The sequence below is a fragment of the Sinocyclocheilus anshuiensis genome, unplaced genomic scaffold (genome assembly GCF_001515605.1).
Source record: "Sinocyclocheilus anshuiensis isolate Anshui unplaced genomic scaffold, SAMN03320099.WGS_v1.1 scaffold199, whole genome shotgun sequence".
In the NCBI taxonomy this organism is placed as follows: domain Eukaryota; kingdom Metazoa; phylum Chordata; class Actinopteri; order Cypriniformes; family Cyprinidae; genus Sinocyclocheilus; species Sinocyclocheilus anshuiensis.
In genome coordinates this window covers 2,137,844-2,156,026 of record NW_015552582.1, presented here as the reverse complement: position 1 = coordinate 2,156,026, position 18,183 = coordinate 2,137,844, and the positions used below count along the sequence as shown (strand labels likewise).

At 36.1% G+C, this 18,183-nt stretch overlaps 2 protein-coding genes across 2 annotated transcripts in view; one reads left to right on the top strand and one right to left on the bottom strand.

Annotated features, from left to right (window-relative positions):
* On the top strand, window positions 1-15,120 carry LOC107665392 (ELM2 and SANT domain-containing protein 1-like). The gene is made up of 13 exons (XM_016456267.1): window positions 1-440; window positions 1,847-3,436; window positions 4,509-4,745; window positions 6,199-6,511; window positions 9,260-9,326; window positions 9,414-9,556; window positions 9,661-9,764; window positions 10,572-10,647; window positions 10,800-10,888; window positions 10,979-11,101; window positions 11,334-11,447; window positions 11,612-11,817; window positions 14,235-15,120. Exons 2-13 carry the CDS (start codon window positions 2,078-2,080, stop codon window positions 14,467-14,469), a joined length of 3,066 nt encoding a protein of 1,021 aa, XP_016311753.1. The 5' UTR covers window positions 1-440; window positions 1,847-2,077; the 3' UTR covers window positions 14,470-15,120.
* Window positions 15,121-15,254: 134 nt separating this feature from the next.
* Window positions 15,255-18,183, bottom strand: part of LOC107665343 (ectonucleotide pyrophosphatase/phosphodiesterase family member 7) — a 3,541-nt gene continuing 612 nt past the window's right edge. The window contains exons 2-5 of the mRNA XM_016456172.1: window positions 17,562-17,707; window positions 16,362-16,988; window positions 15,629-15,860; window positions 15,255-15,470 (exon numbers count right to left, since the gene is read on the bottom strand). Of these exons, the coding sequence (XP_016311658.1) occupies window positions 15,397-15,470; window positions 15,629-15,860; window positions 16,362-16,988; window positions 17,562-17,707 (1,079 nt within the window). The 3' untranslated portion in view covers window positions 15,255-15,396. The remainder of the gene's footprint in view (window positions 15,471-15,628; window positions 15,861-16,361; window positions 16,989-17,561; window positions 17,708-18,183) is intronic.

Genomic DNA, 18,183 nt, shown 5'->3' with positions numbered 1-18,183 from the left:
AACGCGCTGATTGGCTGCGTCAGTGCGAACTGTTTTGTTGATAAATAACTTTGATGGATTGATTATTTTTCAAGAGGATCCTCGAACTCTACACGTCCTGCAAACAGTATCGGTAAAATTGCGCTTAAACAGCAGAATGTAAACAGGGTAACATGTTTGGTGACTACAACTGAAGAGTTCAAATGCGTTCGGATAGCAAAAGTTGTTGAATCTGTCAGCCTACATGTCGGAAAGGCCTCTCGATGCATTATGACATGGTATTTTAGCGTTTCAAATGTGCGCACTTACGTCTAGGCGATTACGACAGACTGCATTGTTCGTAGTGTGTAAATGGTCATGCACGCTGTTGACTTTGCCCAGGGTTGGAACTGTTTTGTAAGGTGCTGTCACCCGAACTTGAAAAGTAAGGAAGGAGCACGTCAATACCATATTGCAACAGTGTAAGTACGCTACAGTCTTAATCTGTTTCATACACGACATTTCGTTCAATAAACCAAGAAACGTAAAGGAGCAAAGTGCACCAAACTGATACTTTGTCTTCTTACAGGGTGGTTTGTTTTGCTGGGCAGCATTTATTATACATATATTTTGTTATAACAAATGTTTCATTGTAGTTGCTAGTTTGGGAGGGGTCATCAATGTGTTGAAAAGTAGTTCTGCTTGTTCGCTCTCTCCTGTATTCTCTCCCCATCTCTCTCTCCCGTTCGCTCTTCACTTCCTGTAATTCTTGTTGTCTTGCATTGCACTTTCATGCCCCTCCATTGCTGTCTGCTCTAGCCTTCTGCGTTTGTGTTTGTTAAGTTTCCTGGTTTTAGGCCACTATGTTCCTTTTCTACTCACAGGTCTTACCAAACAGCCATTCATTAATAGTATGCAAAAGGAATTTTTTGCATTTAGTGTCATGTCATTCTGTGAGTCAGTTTTGACATGATATGGCCTGTTTTGTTATTGGCGATCTGAAGATTTCTTGACAACTCATTCTATTTATAATTCATTTGAACTGTTCTGCTGCTGTAGAAATGTGAGCATTGACATTTTACAAACAAGAGCATTTATGATAAAGAAAAAAATTGTTTAAAATGTGCCAAGTGTTTATATATGTACTCTTTTTGTATTATTTTTAAGAAAAGTTTAATTTAATGACTTGTTTAGTTTAATGTTTTTTCTTTTTTCTTTTTTTTTCCAAAAAGTTTTGGGATGTTGTTTTTATATAAGTTTTGTTTATGAAAAATTGAAAAAATAATAAAGGATTATGTGAAACTACTAAATAAGTTTTTCTTTTAAATGATTTCATGCTTTTAATGATTCTTTGCATTCTAATATCAGGTCAGTTGTTTTACCCCGACATTTTGAACTTTATGCCCCCCCAAAATGATTAAAATTAATTTTAATTCAAAAGCTAAAATCATCTTTATGGAGCCCCTAAGGGGACATAATGATGAAAAAAGTGAGATTTAAAAATTATATTTCAATGCTTCTGCATTTGCAGTTTTGTACCCCTAAACTTTGTGTTCGCTCGAAATGTTTCTTGGGGGTGCGCAAATATTTTGTAATGTGCAAAACCATGAAATATAATTTTTCCTTAAATCTCATACTTTGTCCCTTGAGGGGCTCTGTACATCATAGAAGATGTGCGTGCAAGTTACTGTATGTATCAGTAGCATTTTTAATGTATTTTTGAATTAATTAATTATATTGAGACAAAATAAAATGAGTGTCATGTCACTGATCGATTTTTCTTTAACTTTTTTGTTTTTTTGTTTATTTTGTGTATAATGCAGACATAATTATACTTCTATTGTGACTGACTTCAAAACTTTACTTTTTGTCTTTCTCTCCTTTTTAGAACATTTCCTGTGACTGAGGAATGACTGAGTTTTTAAATATTTACACCACCTTTATACTGCAGTTTAGAAGCAAGAAAGGAGGTGGCGTGTCTAGACCTCACAAAATTGTGCATGTGCTCTGCTCTGTAAAACATTATTTTTTTTACATCCGGCCTAGTAATAGGCTTACTTAAAACTGAAGTGCTGAATGCTCCAGGTTTTTGCTTGTCTTATAGTTTCACACAATTGCCATGAGTCTTTCTCCACATCAGAGAGGAACCATAAACAGTATTAGCAAGCAGAATGTTGAAACCATTGGGGAAACAATGCAGCATTCAGGGGATCTCTTCTACAATGTGGACACTCCGTCCTTGGAGCAAACTCACAGCAGCCCAGAGGTTTTGATGGATTCTAGCCCTGAAGTCCAGGGTGTTTACAAATCTGATAAAGCATATCAGGTCCGGGGCCATCTTCAGCAATCGGGAACAGTAAAGTGGATGCCTCAAAACACAATGCAGACCGCGGCTTGGTTTCAGGGCGTCCCGAACCTGAACAAGTGGTCACAGAACTTTGGCCCTTCTCTAGATGGTATAGCTGACCCAAGAGGCTTTCACAAAAGTCATGAAATGGAGGCTGTAAAGTTGGAGAAGCATTCACCAAGTTCATCACAGTCCTACATGGACACCGTTCACGTTCCCGGGGCAGATTGGGACCGTCACACGATGGCTGCCATGCATCATGCTCAATTTCAGGCGCTCCAACAAAGTCACGGACCTGCAGACCTCCAGTATCAGCCTCAGGGAATGCATCACGATGTGTCCGACTCCACTCTGCAACCCTTCCAGTTGGCATTCGGACCTACCAAGCAACCACAGGCACCTGGTTTCCAACAAGTCTTCCAAGGCAACAGTGCGCCTTTAAATATGAATTATAACGAGAAACCGAAATCACAACAGCAACTCTTGCAGTTGCAACAGCAGCATCTGCATCGTCAGCACCAGATGCAACAGCTGCAGCAAATGCATCAGTTGCAGAAGCAGCAGCAACAACAACAACAGCAGCATCAGTTGCAACAGCAGCAACGGCTGCAGCAAATGCAACAGCAATACCAACAGCAGAAACATCTGCAACAGATGCAGCAGATGCAGCAGCAACTGCAACACAATGCACAAGGTTTTCAACAACTAGAGACTATAGAAAAGCAGCGAGTCAAACAAGACATTGAGTCACAAGATCTTGCCAGCGCTCACGTAAAAACAGAACTGAGCCAGACCCAGCTCATGGTCCCTCAGTCACAACATCCTGTTCCTCAGGGAGCAAATTATCAGGAATCTGGATCTGCAGAGGCCACTCCAGAACTCCAGGAGACCCAAACCAAACGTCAGGTCCTCCCTCGCCGCTCTCGCCGGCTCTCCAAAGATGGAGTCTCTCCTCAAGGCAACCAGACATCCAATGACAAGGTTTCTGCCCAGAATGGAGGAGTTGGTGGAGTCCAAGGACCCGCAGTAGGGGTCATCCAAAGCACTCCGAGACGACGGAGGGCCTCAAAGGAGATCAACCTTGAGACTCTTGCTCAAAAGGCTTCAGAGATGGAATTTTTGCCAGCAAAGGTGAGCCTATTTCATTTGGAAATCCATTTGAAGACATTGGAATAGCAGAAATATGTTCTAATATTAAATGTAACATATTAGAACATACCGGGCTGGAAATAATATCCTGATATGGTGCTCAGGAAATGTTTTTTGTTATTATCAATGTTAAAAACAGTTGTGCTGCTTAATATTTTTGTGCAAACCATGATACATTTTTTTTCAGGATTTTTTGATGCATAGTAAGTTTAAAAGAACAGCATTTATTTGAAATAGAAATTATTTGAGACATAATAAATGTCTTTACTGTCACTTTTGATAAATTTAATGTGTCATTGCTGAATACAAGTATTTATTTCAAAACAATTATCTTACTAACCACAAATTTTTGAATGGTTAGCATGCATTAAATATATGCTGGAATGTTTTGCTGCTTTGATGGTCTCCTAAGTTGTTTTTGTTGTTTAAACCAGCTTGTGAATTAGCTCATTCAAAACCTTAAAATTTCCATTGCTGACACTAGTAATAATTTGAAGCTGGGTGAAACGTGTCACCAGCTTTATAACTAATCAAACTATAAAAGTAAACATTACAGTACAAACTCAGCTCAGAGTAGTGTTTGCTATCAGGCTTCCCCAATCATATACAGTGTGAAGTGCAGAGGAGTAAAGCAGTCTGGTGAGCAACTGCATGTCTGCACACCTTCACATTCCACACTCTCTCAAAATCCATTGTTGAATTTGGGAGGGGCCGATTCACCAAGCCTTATTTGCTAACATCTGTCCGATCCAAGCCTCACAAAACAAGAAGTTTATGGTATGAATTCATTCTTTAAATGAAATTGATTCTCAATGTACAGTAACAGGGCAGAGACAGCTCTATTTGTTTGAGATGGTTGTTTAAAAAATTCATTTTAAAATATTGTCCTGTAAAGGTGTTTACACTAGTTACAGAGTAACTCATCTAGCTCTGTGACTCGATTAAATGCTGCCGGTTGCTTACACGCACTTTTATTTGTGCTTCTCTATCCTTTGTTTTTTTTTTTCTTCTCCATTCATATGTTATTCTGACGTTTTCTGTCTTCTATTAATAGTGTGAGGATGTTACCCCTGGTAGACCAGCTGGTATGGCACCACTAGTCATCCCAGTCTCGGTCCCAGTTCGGAGAGGTCAAACTCAAATGGAAGCGCCGGGCAGCTGGACACAGCTGGATAAAGTTCGACATCCCTCAGAGATTTCACATCAACAGAGCCAGCCTGATTGTAAACCCTCTGTTATTGTAGCACACCGGCACTCAATAAAGAACTCAGCAGCCGAGAGCTTCATCCAGGTTAATACAGTTAATTCAGGTTAATGCTAATGTTGCCAAGTCCACTTATTATAAGCGACTCTAGGCTTGTCGCTTATAGATTTGAGTAGTTGCAGGGTTGTGTATTTTTTGGGCATATTTTTAGAATATAGTTATGTATTTGGACTTGTTAGTGGTTTGCAATCATAGGACTAAACAGCTTTATTGTTATTTCATGTGTGATTATGTTTCTCTGTCTGTGAACACCTCCGGCAATCGCTATTTTTCCATCAAAATATTGCTGTCATTTTTGCCAGTGCTGCATGTGTTACTACATTACGGAACCCACAAACCGACAGCAACTTTTTTGACAGTATTTTGACATTTGAAGTCATTTAATTCAGCATCTTTATGCCATCACAAGCTGCTTTTGATGCAACAGTAAGACATTTCGGTAACACTTCACAATAAGGTTTAGTTTGTTAACATTAGTTCACTGCATTAGTTAACATGAACTAACAATGAACAATACTTGTATAGCATTTATTCATTTGTGTTCCGAAGATGAACGAAGGTCTTACGGGTTTGAAACGACATGAGGGTGAGTAATTAATGACAGAATTTTCATTTTTGGGTGAACTATCCCTTTAATCTTAGTTTATGCTAATTTGTACATTTATTAATACTTTTTAAAATCAAAAGTTGTATCTGTTATCATTAGTTAATTAAAGCTTATTGTAAAGTGTTACCTTAATTTCTTATATAATAAAAATCATAGCCCTCAATGCATACATATTAGATACAGTATGTAAATCTTATTTAAATAGCAAGGGAAAATAAAGTGGTTGGCATTAATGTGTCTTATGAGTTTTGAGGACGATAAAATCCAGATTTTTATTTCAGGGCTTTTATGCTGTGCTAAGGTGGTTATTTTGTCCTTAAATAGCATGCCGTGGGAGATGGAGGACTAGAAATGATTCAAGTAATGGAAAAAAAAACATGTTTTTGTTATAGCATAATAGAAAACTGGAATACAATCCAGTTAAAATGGGGGCATATGGGAGCCATATGCACACTTTATGACAGTGGTCTCCAAACTCTGTCCTGCAGGGCCGGTGTCCTTCAGAGTTTAGCTCCAGCCCTAATTAAACACACCTGAACCAGCTAATCAGGGTCTTACTAGGCAAATTCGAAACTTCCAGGCAAGTGTATTGAGACAAGTTGGAGCTAAACTCTGCAGGACACTGGCTTTATGATATGCATATGGCCCACCCACAAAACCAGGGGTTGTTTATTTTGGGCCTACCTTTCCAGACTGTTTGTTTTGGGCTAATTTTTTCAGACCACGTCACTTATTTCTTTAGTGAAACCTGGTAACACTGGTTAATGCTCTTAAATAATTTCCACACTAATGTTTTGCTTTTTTTCACATCAGAAGTGGCTTTTGAAAATAGTTTTTTAAAATAACGGTTTTTGCCATTTATGTTTGAATCAGGGTAAAGGGCAAGAAGACAAATCCAAGCGCCGTCCACGTCCCGAGCCTCTGGTCATACCTCAACCGTGCCCTTTCATCACCCCTTCTGTTTACTCCAGCATCACTCCCTACCAGAGCAATCTGCGCTCCCCAGTACGCCTGCTGGACCATGCCAGGATCATCCCACCGTACACCCCTCCACCCATTCTTTCACCTGTGCGTGAAGGCTCTGGGCTGTACTTCTCTGCTGTCCTCTCTTCTATGGCAGCAGGCAGCCAGGTCCTGCCACCTCCATCAACACCCCGCAGTGCCGCTCGAAGCTTGCTACGTTCAAGTGCGTTACACATTACTTTTCATTTTAAAGGACCTTTTTTATTAGTAACAATTTACAGTAAGGTTTTAAACATAAACATTTGCTAATGCATTAGTTATAGTAAACTATCAATGAACAATAGTTTTTTACAGCATTTATTCATCTAGGTTCATTTACAGTATAAACACAGTATTGTTCATCAATAGTTCATAATGTTAGTAACTAATGTTAACATAGAACTTTTAATAATAATGCATTAATATATGTGACCCTGGATCACAAAACCAGTCATAAGGGTCAATTATTTTAAATTTAGATTTATACATCATCTGAAAACATATGATATCATTTTGATATGGATCGGTTCAGAAGCAGATCTGTTAGTTTTTGATTCATACTTAAATAATACCAATGTGAATTTGAAGTTGAGTCTTGATTTTTCACATACTCGGATAAATTTCTTGGACTTACATTTTTTTAAAGAAGGCAATGGTGTATTACATACTACTATTTTTAGAAAGGAAACAGATAGAAATACTATTTTAAGAGCAGATAGTTTTCACCCTCCATGGTTGATTGACAATATTCCCTTAGGACAGTTTCAGAGGTTAAAAAGAATCTGTGACAAGGAAGATGATTTTGATTTCAAGGCTCAAGAAATGACTCAAAGATTTCAGGAACGAGGGTACAAAAACAGGGTGATCAACAAGGCATTTAATAAAGCAAGAAACATCAGTAGAGATGAGTTATTAGTACAAAAATGTAAATCACAAGATTCTGATAATTCGGTTTATTTCGTTACACAGTATAGTACAGAAGCGAATAGAATTAAGAAAATTATAAAAAAGAATTGGGAAATTGTGATGAGTGATCCCCATCTCAGGGAAGTCATGCCTGAATCTCCCTCCATTGTATTCCAGAAAGCGCCTACGATTAAAGATAAATTAGTGAGAAGTCATCTTTCCTCTAAGAAATTAAGTACCTGGTTATGTCCGAGTGCAGGAAATTACAGATGTGGCAATTGCAATCACTGTGACAATATGGTCAAGACAAATATGTTTAAAGATGTAACTTCACAAATTGAATTTAAAGTTAAATCCTTTATTAATTGCAGTACCTCATTTGTAGTGTATCGGTTAGAGTGTCCATGTGGTTGTTTCTATATAGGGATGACTACAAGGAAATTAAAGATCAGATTAGCAGAACATAAGAATGCCATTCGAGTTTGTAACCCTTTGTATCCTATGGCCCTTCATTATAAAGAGAAAAATCATGGTAGCCCAAGTACATTGAAGATAATCGGAATAGAACATGTCCCCAGGTCAATAAGAGGAGGTGATAGGGTCAATAGGCTTTTACAGAGAGAGTCTTTTTGGATCTATACACTGAAAGCAACTAAACTTCCAGGCTTAAATGGGGAATTAGACCTGGTACCTTTTTTGTAATAAGAATTCAGATTTGGAAGCATTATATTGGTGATCTTTTTTTTTTTTTTCCTCCCTCCTTTATATATATGATTATATTGTGTTTGATTTAATTTGATATGTAATCGTCAAACTTCCTCTCTATTGTTTGTCCTGTGTAGAACAACCAGGTGATTGTTATTTGACTAATTAACTGCTGCTTAAAATGAACTCCGATTGTGTTTGTTACTCACACCCTGACGAAGGCAAAATAGCCGCAACGCGTAGGTGTGCACTTGTCACCTGTTCTTAAAACTTATAGCCATGATGAAATAAAGGCTTTTTAAACATTTTTTTTAATAAGATTTGAGTGCCTTGGACTACCATTATTCTTACGCATTGATGTATGGTTTGTTAGGATAGGACAATATTTGGTCGAGATACAAGTATTTGAAAATCTGGAATCTGAGGGTGCAAAAAAATCGAAATACTGAGAAAATTGCCTTTAAAGTTGTCCAAATGAAGTTCTTAGCAATGCATATTACTAATCAAAAATTACGTTTTGATATATTTACGGTAGGAAATTTACAAAATATCTTCATGGAGCATGATCTTTACTTAATATCCTAATGATTTTTGGCATAAAAGAAAAATCGATAATTTTGACCCATACAATGTTTTTTTGGCTATTGCTAAAAATATACCCCAGCGACTTAAGACTGGTTTTGTGGTCCAGGGTCACAGTTAGTTTATATTAACTATTGTGCTAACTAATGTTAACTTATGTAACCTTATTGTAAAAGTGTAACTTTTTTATCTTCACTATTTGTTTATTCATACTTATTAATAGATAAAACAGAAGTTAACATTAATTAGATATCATGAGCCATCATTAAACTGGACATTCGTAGAGCATTTATTAATCATTTATGTAAGTTTACAATATAAATACACTATTGTTTATTGTTAGTTCATGTTCATAATGCATTAATTAATTTTAATTTAAATAAAACTTGAAATGCTAAAAATCTATTAGTATATGTAAAAATAAAAGTAGATGAATAAAAGCTGTAAGTCTGTTGTTTATTAGTTAATACATTGTATATCATAATGTATCATGAACTAATATTCTTAACAAATTAATCCTTATTGTTAAGTGTTACTGTATTATTAGCTGTTAGTTCACGTTTAACTAATGGTAACTTATACAGCCTTAATGTAAAGTGTCATGTTTTTTCACTATTTGTTTATTTGTGTTTATTCTTACTTAATGAATTGCAAGTGTAGATGAATTGTAGTTTATCATTGACATGATTAATAATTTCTATCTCTCTCTCTCTTGCTGACTTTATTTTCTGCACATTAGGCAGTTCTGAAATCACCCCTCCTGCACTCTTGGTGATTGGAGAAGCAGCGCCTGTCAGCCTAGAACCGTGAGCATTTATTAAAATAAATATGAGCTATTCATCACAATCACTATCCTCTATTCTAATATATTCTCCCTCTCTTACACATTTTAGGCGCATAAACATCGGCTCTCAGTATCAGGCAGAAATTCCAGAACTATTGGATCGAACACTGGCCCTAAAGGACCAGCATAAAGCCACTTTGGTCTGGCTTCCTAATTCAGAGGCTGATTCTACGCCCTCCCAGGATATGAGATGTAACTTGTCTTTAGACTGCATTGATATAGCTGATGTTCACCAACTGCATAAAACACAGACGAATGTCTCACATACCTCCATTCTAATCCTTATTATTTTTCAGTTGATGATCTGATGAACCTGGTCTGCTCCAGTGTCATGTATGGAGGAGGAACCAACCCAGAGCTAGCGATGCACTGCCTGCACGAGTGCAGAGGGGATATCATGGTGAGCACAGTTGAATGTACAGTGGAACCAAAAAGTGTTTGGACACTTGATTCGAACTGAAAAATGTCTGACTTTAAAAATCACATTGACACTAACTGTAACTGGAAAAACTATTTGTTTGTACATGTTGCTATATGTTGCATTGGTATTTTGTCTAATTCAATAAAATTCATACACTTTTAAAGACTTAGACTACAATTCACAAGTTTGACATATGTAGTGTTTCTGAAAGAAGTGTCTTAGGCTCTTAAGGATGCATTTATTTAATCAAAAATACAGTAAAACAGTACTATTGTGAAATATGATTACAATTTAAAGTAATTGTTTTCTCTTTTAATATATAACTTATTCCTGTGATCAAAGCTGAATTTTCAGTAGCCATTACTCCAGTCTTCAGTGTCACATGATCCATCAGAAATCATTATGATATCCTGATTTGATGCTCAGGAAGCATTTCTGATTATTATCAGTGCTGAAATCATCATTATCAGTTGTGCTGCTTTATATTTTTTGGAAAATATGATATATTTTTTCAGGATTCTTTGATGAATAGAGAGTACAAAAGAACAGCATTTGTTTGAAATAGAAATCTTTTGTAACACTGAAAAAGTTTTAGTTTTAATTTTAATTTAAAGATTCGATTTAATGCATCTTTGTTGAAATAATTTTTTTTTTTTTTTATCTTACTAACTCCAAAAATTTGAACGGTAGTGTAAGTGTCTAAAAGTGTCCAAATACTTGTTGGGGCCACTGTATATGCATATATATGTATTCAGGATAAACAACAAATATCTTTTGGCTCTGTAGGAAGCTCTGGAAATGATGTTGATGAAGAATCCCATCTTCTCCAAGAACCACCATCTGGCGAACTACCACTACGCAGGTAGAAACTAATCTAATTGCAGATCTCACTGTGTTCACATAAAAAATGATTTGACATGATGTTACTGTAAATGATAGTATTGCAATGCAGCAGATGATCTGTAATGTTGTATGGTGGATAGAAAGAACTTGATGTCCCTTAAATATTGTCAGGATCAGACTACTGGACTGTGGATGAAAAACAATACTTCAACAAGGGAATTTCTGCTTACAGGAAAGATTTCTTCTTGGTGCAAAAACTGGTATACAGTCTTTTTTTGTGTGCTTATGTATTGATTCATGTAAATCAAATTTCCCCTTTTTAAGGTGACATTGTGTTTCTAATTTGGCAGGTGAGGAGTAAAACCGTGGCGCAGTGTGTGGAGTTCTACTACACCTATAAGAAACAAGTAAAGGTTGGCCGTAATGGCACATATACATATGGACCTTCAGACCCAGAGGATAACATCTCTGTGGTAAAGGCTATTACTGCTTACCTGCTTTTAGACATTGTCAGTGTCTTGACTACTAGCACAGTGCCTTCCAAAAGTGTGAAACCAAGCTGAAAATCATTATTAATTTACATCTACACAGGCAATTTGTATGAATGCTTAAAAAATCTGCACGTGATACATGAGTGCTTGTCATGCTTGCCTCTGTCAGACTTGCATTTTTATATCATCAGTCTGTTCTTTTATATCCAACAAGATTCATGTGAAACAAGCGGAGGAAGAAAATAATAGTAGACAACAGGAGGGAACACAAGACAATGTGGATGGCAGTCTACAAGATGTGACCAAGGCACTTCAGGACAATGAAAATGTGAGTATTTGGATTGAAAGCATTCTCTTGTTTGTATATAAATATAGTGAATACATCATAAAGACACCATCATGTTTCTCTGAGCTGGAATATTAAATGTCCCGTTACAAATTTGAATGAATAGCTAAATGTGATTGCATGGTTGTGTTAACCCATTCGTCCAGGAGAGGGCAGCAGTGGCTCATGAGGAGCAGAAGAACAGCTCTGTGGAAGTGTCTTCTGGCCTGATGCCAGCGGCTCAGCCCCCCTTCAAAACTCCTTCCCCTGCACCTCCAAAGCCTGACAATACCGGGAAGAAAAACAGGGCCTCAACTGGCAACAAAAGTCAGGGAGAGCCGGAGGGTGTTTTCCCTTGCAAGAAGTGCAGTAGGTGGGTCAGAATGTGTCTTTGAATTTATACTCATTAAATTTGAAGCAACCCAGTCTGTCTTCGTTGCACTTACCTCAAAAGACAGTTGAGAACAGTTTTGTTCCAGAAGAGGTTTCTAAGCAGTTGCACCTATATGAGGGTTTACACTGTACTGTATTCATCGCACTCTTATCTAAGTAAGATAAGAGTAAGAAATCTGCTTACTGTACTCTTTATCTCTGATCTCTAATATAGTTTCTCTGAAATATTGAAAGCAATGTTTCTGTATTTGAATATCAAATCCCCAGTGTTAATATCAGTGGCGTAACTTTGCTTTGAAAAGTGGTGGGGGCACCGCGCAACTCGTTTTGCTAGTTTTTTATTTAATAACCTAATTTACTTGGGGACTGGGTTTAGAGTTGGACAAACTTAATTTTTGCTTTTCGAAAATACATCGATGTACCAGGGGCGGCGCCAGAGAATTTTGAACGTAGGTGTTGAGGGGGTGCTAGATCATTGACAGACGGAGCTGGGCAATTCAGGGCTCCAGACTCATTCTTCCCACTGCTCGCTCTTTTGTGATGAACTTTCTCAGGTGGTTGCAGGAGCACGTGTTTTTTGTTTTTTTTGCGCTACAACATGCTATTAATCAATGCATGCTGATTAACTTTTATCTTAGTTTATAGTTATATGGAAACGAAAGTAGTTAACATTCAACCCGATCTTTTTCATTAGTAGTATTATTTGTGATTTGAATTTTGTGAATGGGAGTTCCTCTTTTGCTATGTTATAAGCCGGGCTTCGGATGCTTTCACTTTCGATTTCACGATCTTGTCAGGTTTTACAATAAAATATAATTGTCTGTTTTGCTTACATCCACACACCTTTCACCTTTTAAGACTAAAAAAAAAAAGATCGATTAATTATTTTTAATTAAAATGCACAACAACAATAAAACAGTAAGATTCAATGGGGGGAGCTGGGCAATTCAGGGCTCCAGACTCATTCTTCCCACTGCTCGCTCTTTTGTGATGAACTTTCTCAGGTGGTTGCAGGAGCACGTGTTTTTTGTTTTTTTTGCGCTACAACATGCTATTAATCAATGCATGCTGATTAACTTTTATTGTAGTTTATAGTTTCGATTTCACAATCTTGTCAGGTTTTACAATACAATATAATTGTCTGTTTTGCTTACATCTATACACCTTTCACTTTTTAAGACAAAAAAAAAAAGATGGATTTATTATTTTTAATTAATGCACAACAACAATAAAACAGTAAGATTCAATGACAAACTAGCTTACAAAACGTTATTAACAAAAACTAATAAGATGAGGCATGGCATAGGCCTACAAGCTGTATTAGGCTATATAGTGACTAATAAATTACAGAACATTTAGCAAACACTGAGGAATCAAAAAAAAAAAGAGAGAGCGCCTCCATAGCATAACATGAGGTAAACAGCAAAGATAAGCTTTTCAAAATGAAAACAAAACAAAAAGAAAAGTAAAACTAAACTTGCTGCCGGTGACAGTGCTTGCATGTTTTTTTTTCCCCCACAAGAATACCAACATGTTCACCTTCTCTGGTTTAAGAAGCGGTCTTTTACTCGACGTAAGCGTGAAAACCATCAATATTCGCGTCATTTTTGCTGAGCGCACCTTCTGCAATTATTAGTAAATATATTAGTAAATATAACCAAAACAGGTTATTATAATTTCTGGCAAAAAGTGGTGGGGACATGTCCCACCCGTCCCACCCGCAAATTACGCCTATGGTTAATATTATCATCACAGTTAATTTATTCAAATATTGCAATATTTTATGTTAATATTTCAATAATAAATATAATGGTAATATCACAATATTGTAACATCTAGACTGTGATTTTTCTCCAAATTACTTAATATATCAATATTTCAATATCAACATATTATTATTACAATGATTAATATGAATTCATGTTTTATAATAATTAATTTTTACAGTTCCGTATTTCAAAATAAAATATTTTGTTTCATTAATGATAATATCCTAATATTGAGACATCTAAAGAGTGATATTTCTCCAACCCACTTTAATATAGAGTTAATTTAATAACATTAATTACATTAATTTTAATATTAAATATAATACTTCATCAATCTCGTTGGTCTGAAGCCACATAAACAATCAGCAAACGACATGCCAGCCTTAAATATTATTCCGTAAAGCAGAAGGAAATTATTTCAGTGGTGTTTAAAATTATCCTTAAGGACAGATGCTTTTTAAATTATTTTCTTATGCCCATGCTTTGATAAATCCTTATTCATACCATTCACTCAGCTAGTTTTCTTTGCTAGTCAGTCCCTTTATAGATGTTTATATTTTAGCATATGTAAAGCAGTTTCTTCATTTAAGGCAACTTGTATAAATTATAATGAGGTCTGTATATATAGGGTGTTCTATAAGGTGAAGAGTCGCAGTGCTCACATGAAGAGTCACGCCGAGCAGGAGAGGAAGGCAGCAGCACAGAGCCAAAGAGAAGAGGAGGAGCGGGCCGCTAAAGCAAGGCAGGAGATGCTCGAGGCAGCAAGGAGGAAGGAGGCACAAAGAGGAGGGCAAGAAGAGAGTAGCGGAGCTGAGGAAAGCTCAGTAGAGCTGGATGATGAGCAGGATGAGGACTGGCATTGAGCAAGTACATGACTCTTTTAGTACTCTTCTTTAGTACCAGTTTGTACCAAAAATGTGCAACTTGTGCATCCCAGTTAAGGGCAGTTGGGATGTTTGAAATTATAAAATGCCTTTTAATTTTTACCAAACTTTTATAAGAACTTTCCTTTGGTATATATTTTTTATATATGAATATATGACACATGATAAATATGACAACACATGTAAAAAAGGTTTGCTGAGCTGATTGCTGAGCTTTTCTAGAAGCGTACACCCTTTCAGTTTGATTTTGATCAAAGTACCCACACAAATTTTGATTGCCTTTTGATGATTTTTTACATGTGTTTATGTAATACACATAATATGTACTTAAGACCACAAACTAAAATTCCCCTCATCTATCTATGAATAATTTCAACTAAATATTTCTTGTGCATGAAATGTATATAATGCATAGAAATATATATGTTGACCTTTGTGTATTATATTGTGTACAATATTGATCCTGTTGTGTTTTTTTTTTCCTGTACTCTAAACGTAAACGAATGTTTATTTATGTTTTGAATGCACTTAAAGAGGAGTGGAATATGTAGGATTAAGGGATTTTTATAAAAACTCGCATGTAAATAAAATCTGAAGTTTAGAAAAAACAAAAACATTTTCAACACATAACCAATTTCATCACATTTTTCACACTTTGTTGACTATTGCAACCATGCTTGATATTTGCTATATTTCATAAATGTGTGCACTATAAAAACAAACTTCCAGTATAAACTTGTATTATTTTACTTGATATAATAAATATGAAAAAAAAGTTAAATTATCATCAGCACTGGAAGAAGATACAAAGCAATACTCTGTTTAATAGTCATTTGTGATTTATAGTAGTTTAAATGTATTCTGAGTTTGCTGATTGCTATGAACTAGTAGTTTTGGCAAATCTCTTTAAATTAAGGTTAAGATAATAATCATTAGTACCAGAAGGCTGAAAGACACCTTGATTCTTCCACTGCTCCCACCTGCAAAAAAAGAACCATTAATGTAATTAATTGGTTATGACCTTTTCTTAAAATTCACACAGGTAAGAAAAAAATAAATGGTTAAAATAATCTGTTAGACTGATGGAAGAGGCCATTTTTCAATGAAGCCCCTTCTGAGAGACAATTCAAATGCTTACCAGCATCAAAGTTATCCACTAGCATGCCTTTGGTGTCACTGAGACTTCCATTGTTTGCTTCTGGAACTACACCCAACAGCTTACACATCAACGGATAGATGCTGACACTATCAAATGGCTCAGCCAAGAAATTGTCCCTAAGGTCTGGCCCAAAGGCTCGAAAGATCATTTTCATATCCATTTCCTCATTCCTGAATCCATGATCTCCTTTGTTGATATGCAAAATGATCCTCTGCACAAATAGCAAACAAAAAGTTAGAGTAGACGACAGACTCTACCTCTAAACATAACTTTCAAGCACTTTACTTCAACATTGATAATAATAACAAATGTTTCTTGAGAACCAAATCAGCATATTAGATATTCTGAAGGATCATGTGACACTGAAGACTGGAGTAAAGGCTGCTAAAAATTCAGCTTTGCATCACATGAATAGATAACATTTTAAAATATATTAAAATAGAAAGCAGTTATTTTAAATTTAATCTTTTTTTTTCACTATATTACTGTTTTTACTGTTTCAAAATGTCACGAACCTCAGACTTTTGAATGTTAGTGTATATTTACATATTTGTATTAATTAATATTTTACTGATACTTACTGTAGATAAAAACGGGCTAAACAATGTGAATCTAGTATGACATAATTAGCATGTTTGACTACAATATTTCATTAATTGGGCTTTCAAACAGCTGGCTAAAATGAGTGATATTTCTTTCCAAAGACACTTACAGAGTTGATATTGAACCCCAGGTCAGCCAGAAGGACAATCGGTTGAATTCTCTCATGTTTGCGAATGTGAAAGTGTTCTGGAATCTCTTCTTTCTTATAGACTGTCAGATTGGGATGTGCGTTCTTCAGGGCATCATAAACTTCCTGTTCTCTGCCCTCCCTAGGTGTGATCATCCCAAACCCACCGTAGTCGAGCAGGTCAAATCGGACTAGATTTAATAAACTCATGTAATTGCTAAGTTTTATCTCATTAACCTCACTGGCCATTTTAACAGTGGTCATGCCATGGTCTGAGGTCAGGATGACGTTAAGATGATCAGTCAAACCATTTTTGTGAATTGCCTCCCTGAGGTAGCCAATAGTGTGGTCAACCTGTTCAATGATCTTTATTCTCTCTGGGGTTTCGGGGCCGAAAGCATGACCCACGTTGTCTGGTTCTCCATAGTAAAGCGTAACAAAGTCAAAGTCCTCTTTGGTGAACCATCCCATCACAGTGTCGATGTTCTGCCGCCACTCTGTCTCATTGTCATCAGGATGCTCGTGATCTTCCACCAGGGAACGATCCACAGCTTGGCCACTGTAATTTACTCCTCCACCAGGATAGAAAAAAGAGGCTGTTTTCAGGCCCTTCGAAATATATAGGAGACGTTATTTCATTATTTGTTAATAAATTTACAATGAGTGATGATTTTACAGGACATATTTACATACACTGTAAAATAAAATATGTGAAATTTATGGTAAAAACTGACAGCTGTGGTTGCCAGAACATTACAGTGAAAAAAATCGGTTTTATGGGTTTAACTTAAAATCTCTTTGTAATACACTGATAACCAGCAAAACACACAGGTGGCTACACATCACGTGACTTCACTTTAATCACAAGTAGCTTTTGTGTGCATATAAGGTGCACACAAATACAAAAACACCATCATGGTAAAAACCATAACACTAAAATAATGCAATAAATATGAATTTAACAACATAAGACATAACATAAAACCCTCATATGCATAAATGATAAGAAAAAAAGAGAATAAACATACATTATTTCAAAATCATCAAATGTGAAGTGTCTGTGAATGTCAATTTTACAGTTTTTCACTGTAAATTATAAAATGCTTTATTTTAATCTTAATTTTTAAAGTCTTTTACAGTTAAAATCTGCTCACAAAAAGCTTGTCAGAGGAGTAAGTTCACCTGATTCTGGGCTGTTATCCACAGGGGCAAAGCACCATTATCCCACCATTCTGATCTTTTCAATGTTGCCTTGTGGGGAACTCTCAAGCCAGTTGTATCATTAAACATCAGGTTATGGACAACACCGTGATCCTCTATCCATCTCCCTGAAGAAAAGTTTAAGATAGAATCACATCGATATATAATGAGCATATATTTAACTGTTGAAAATTATATTCAGTTAGATCAACCAATAGGTTTTTGGGCCAAATAGTGCATTCCAAAGATTACTTGTGATCGCAGTGTGTATGTAGACCCACATTTCTTAATACTCTTAAGCATGACCAATACACATAATGTCAAGAACTGTAAAATTACCATTGAGCAAGGTTTATGAACCAGGAACACTGATTATGTAAATAACCTTGAAGTTGGAGCTCGTGCTAACTTGACACATGTTATTTAACGAGGCTGAGGTAATTGGCCCAGTAAGTGTGTGCTCAGCAGCTCTCAGAAGACAGCTTAAGACTTTGAACATCATGATAATGCAGACTGGACAAGAATATGTAAACTATGGTGAAGCAGATGCATGAATTTATGCATTTATTTCTGCAAAATTATATTTAATAATATACAATTTTAT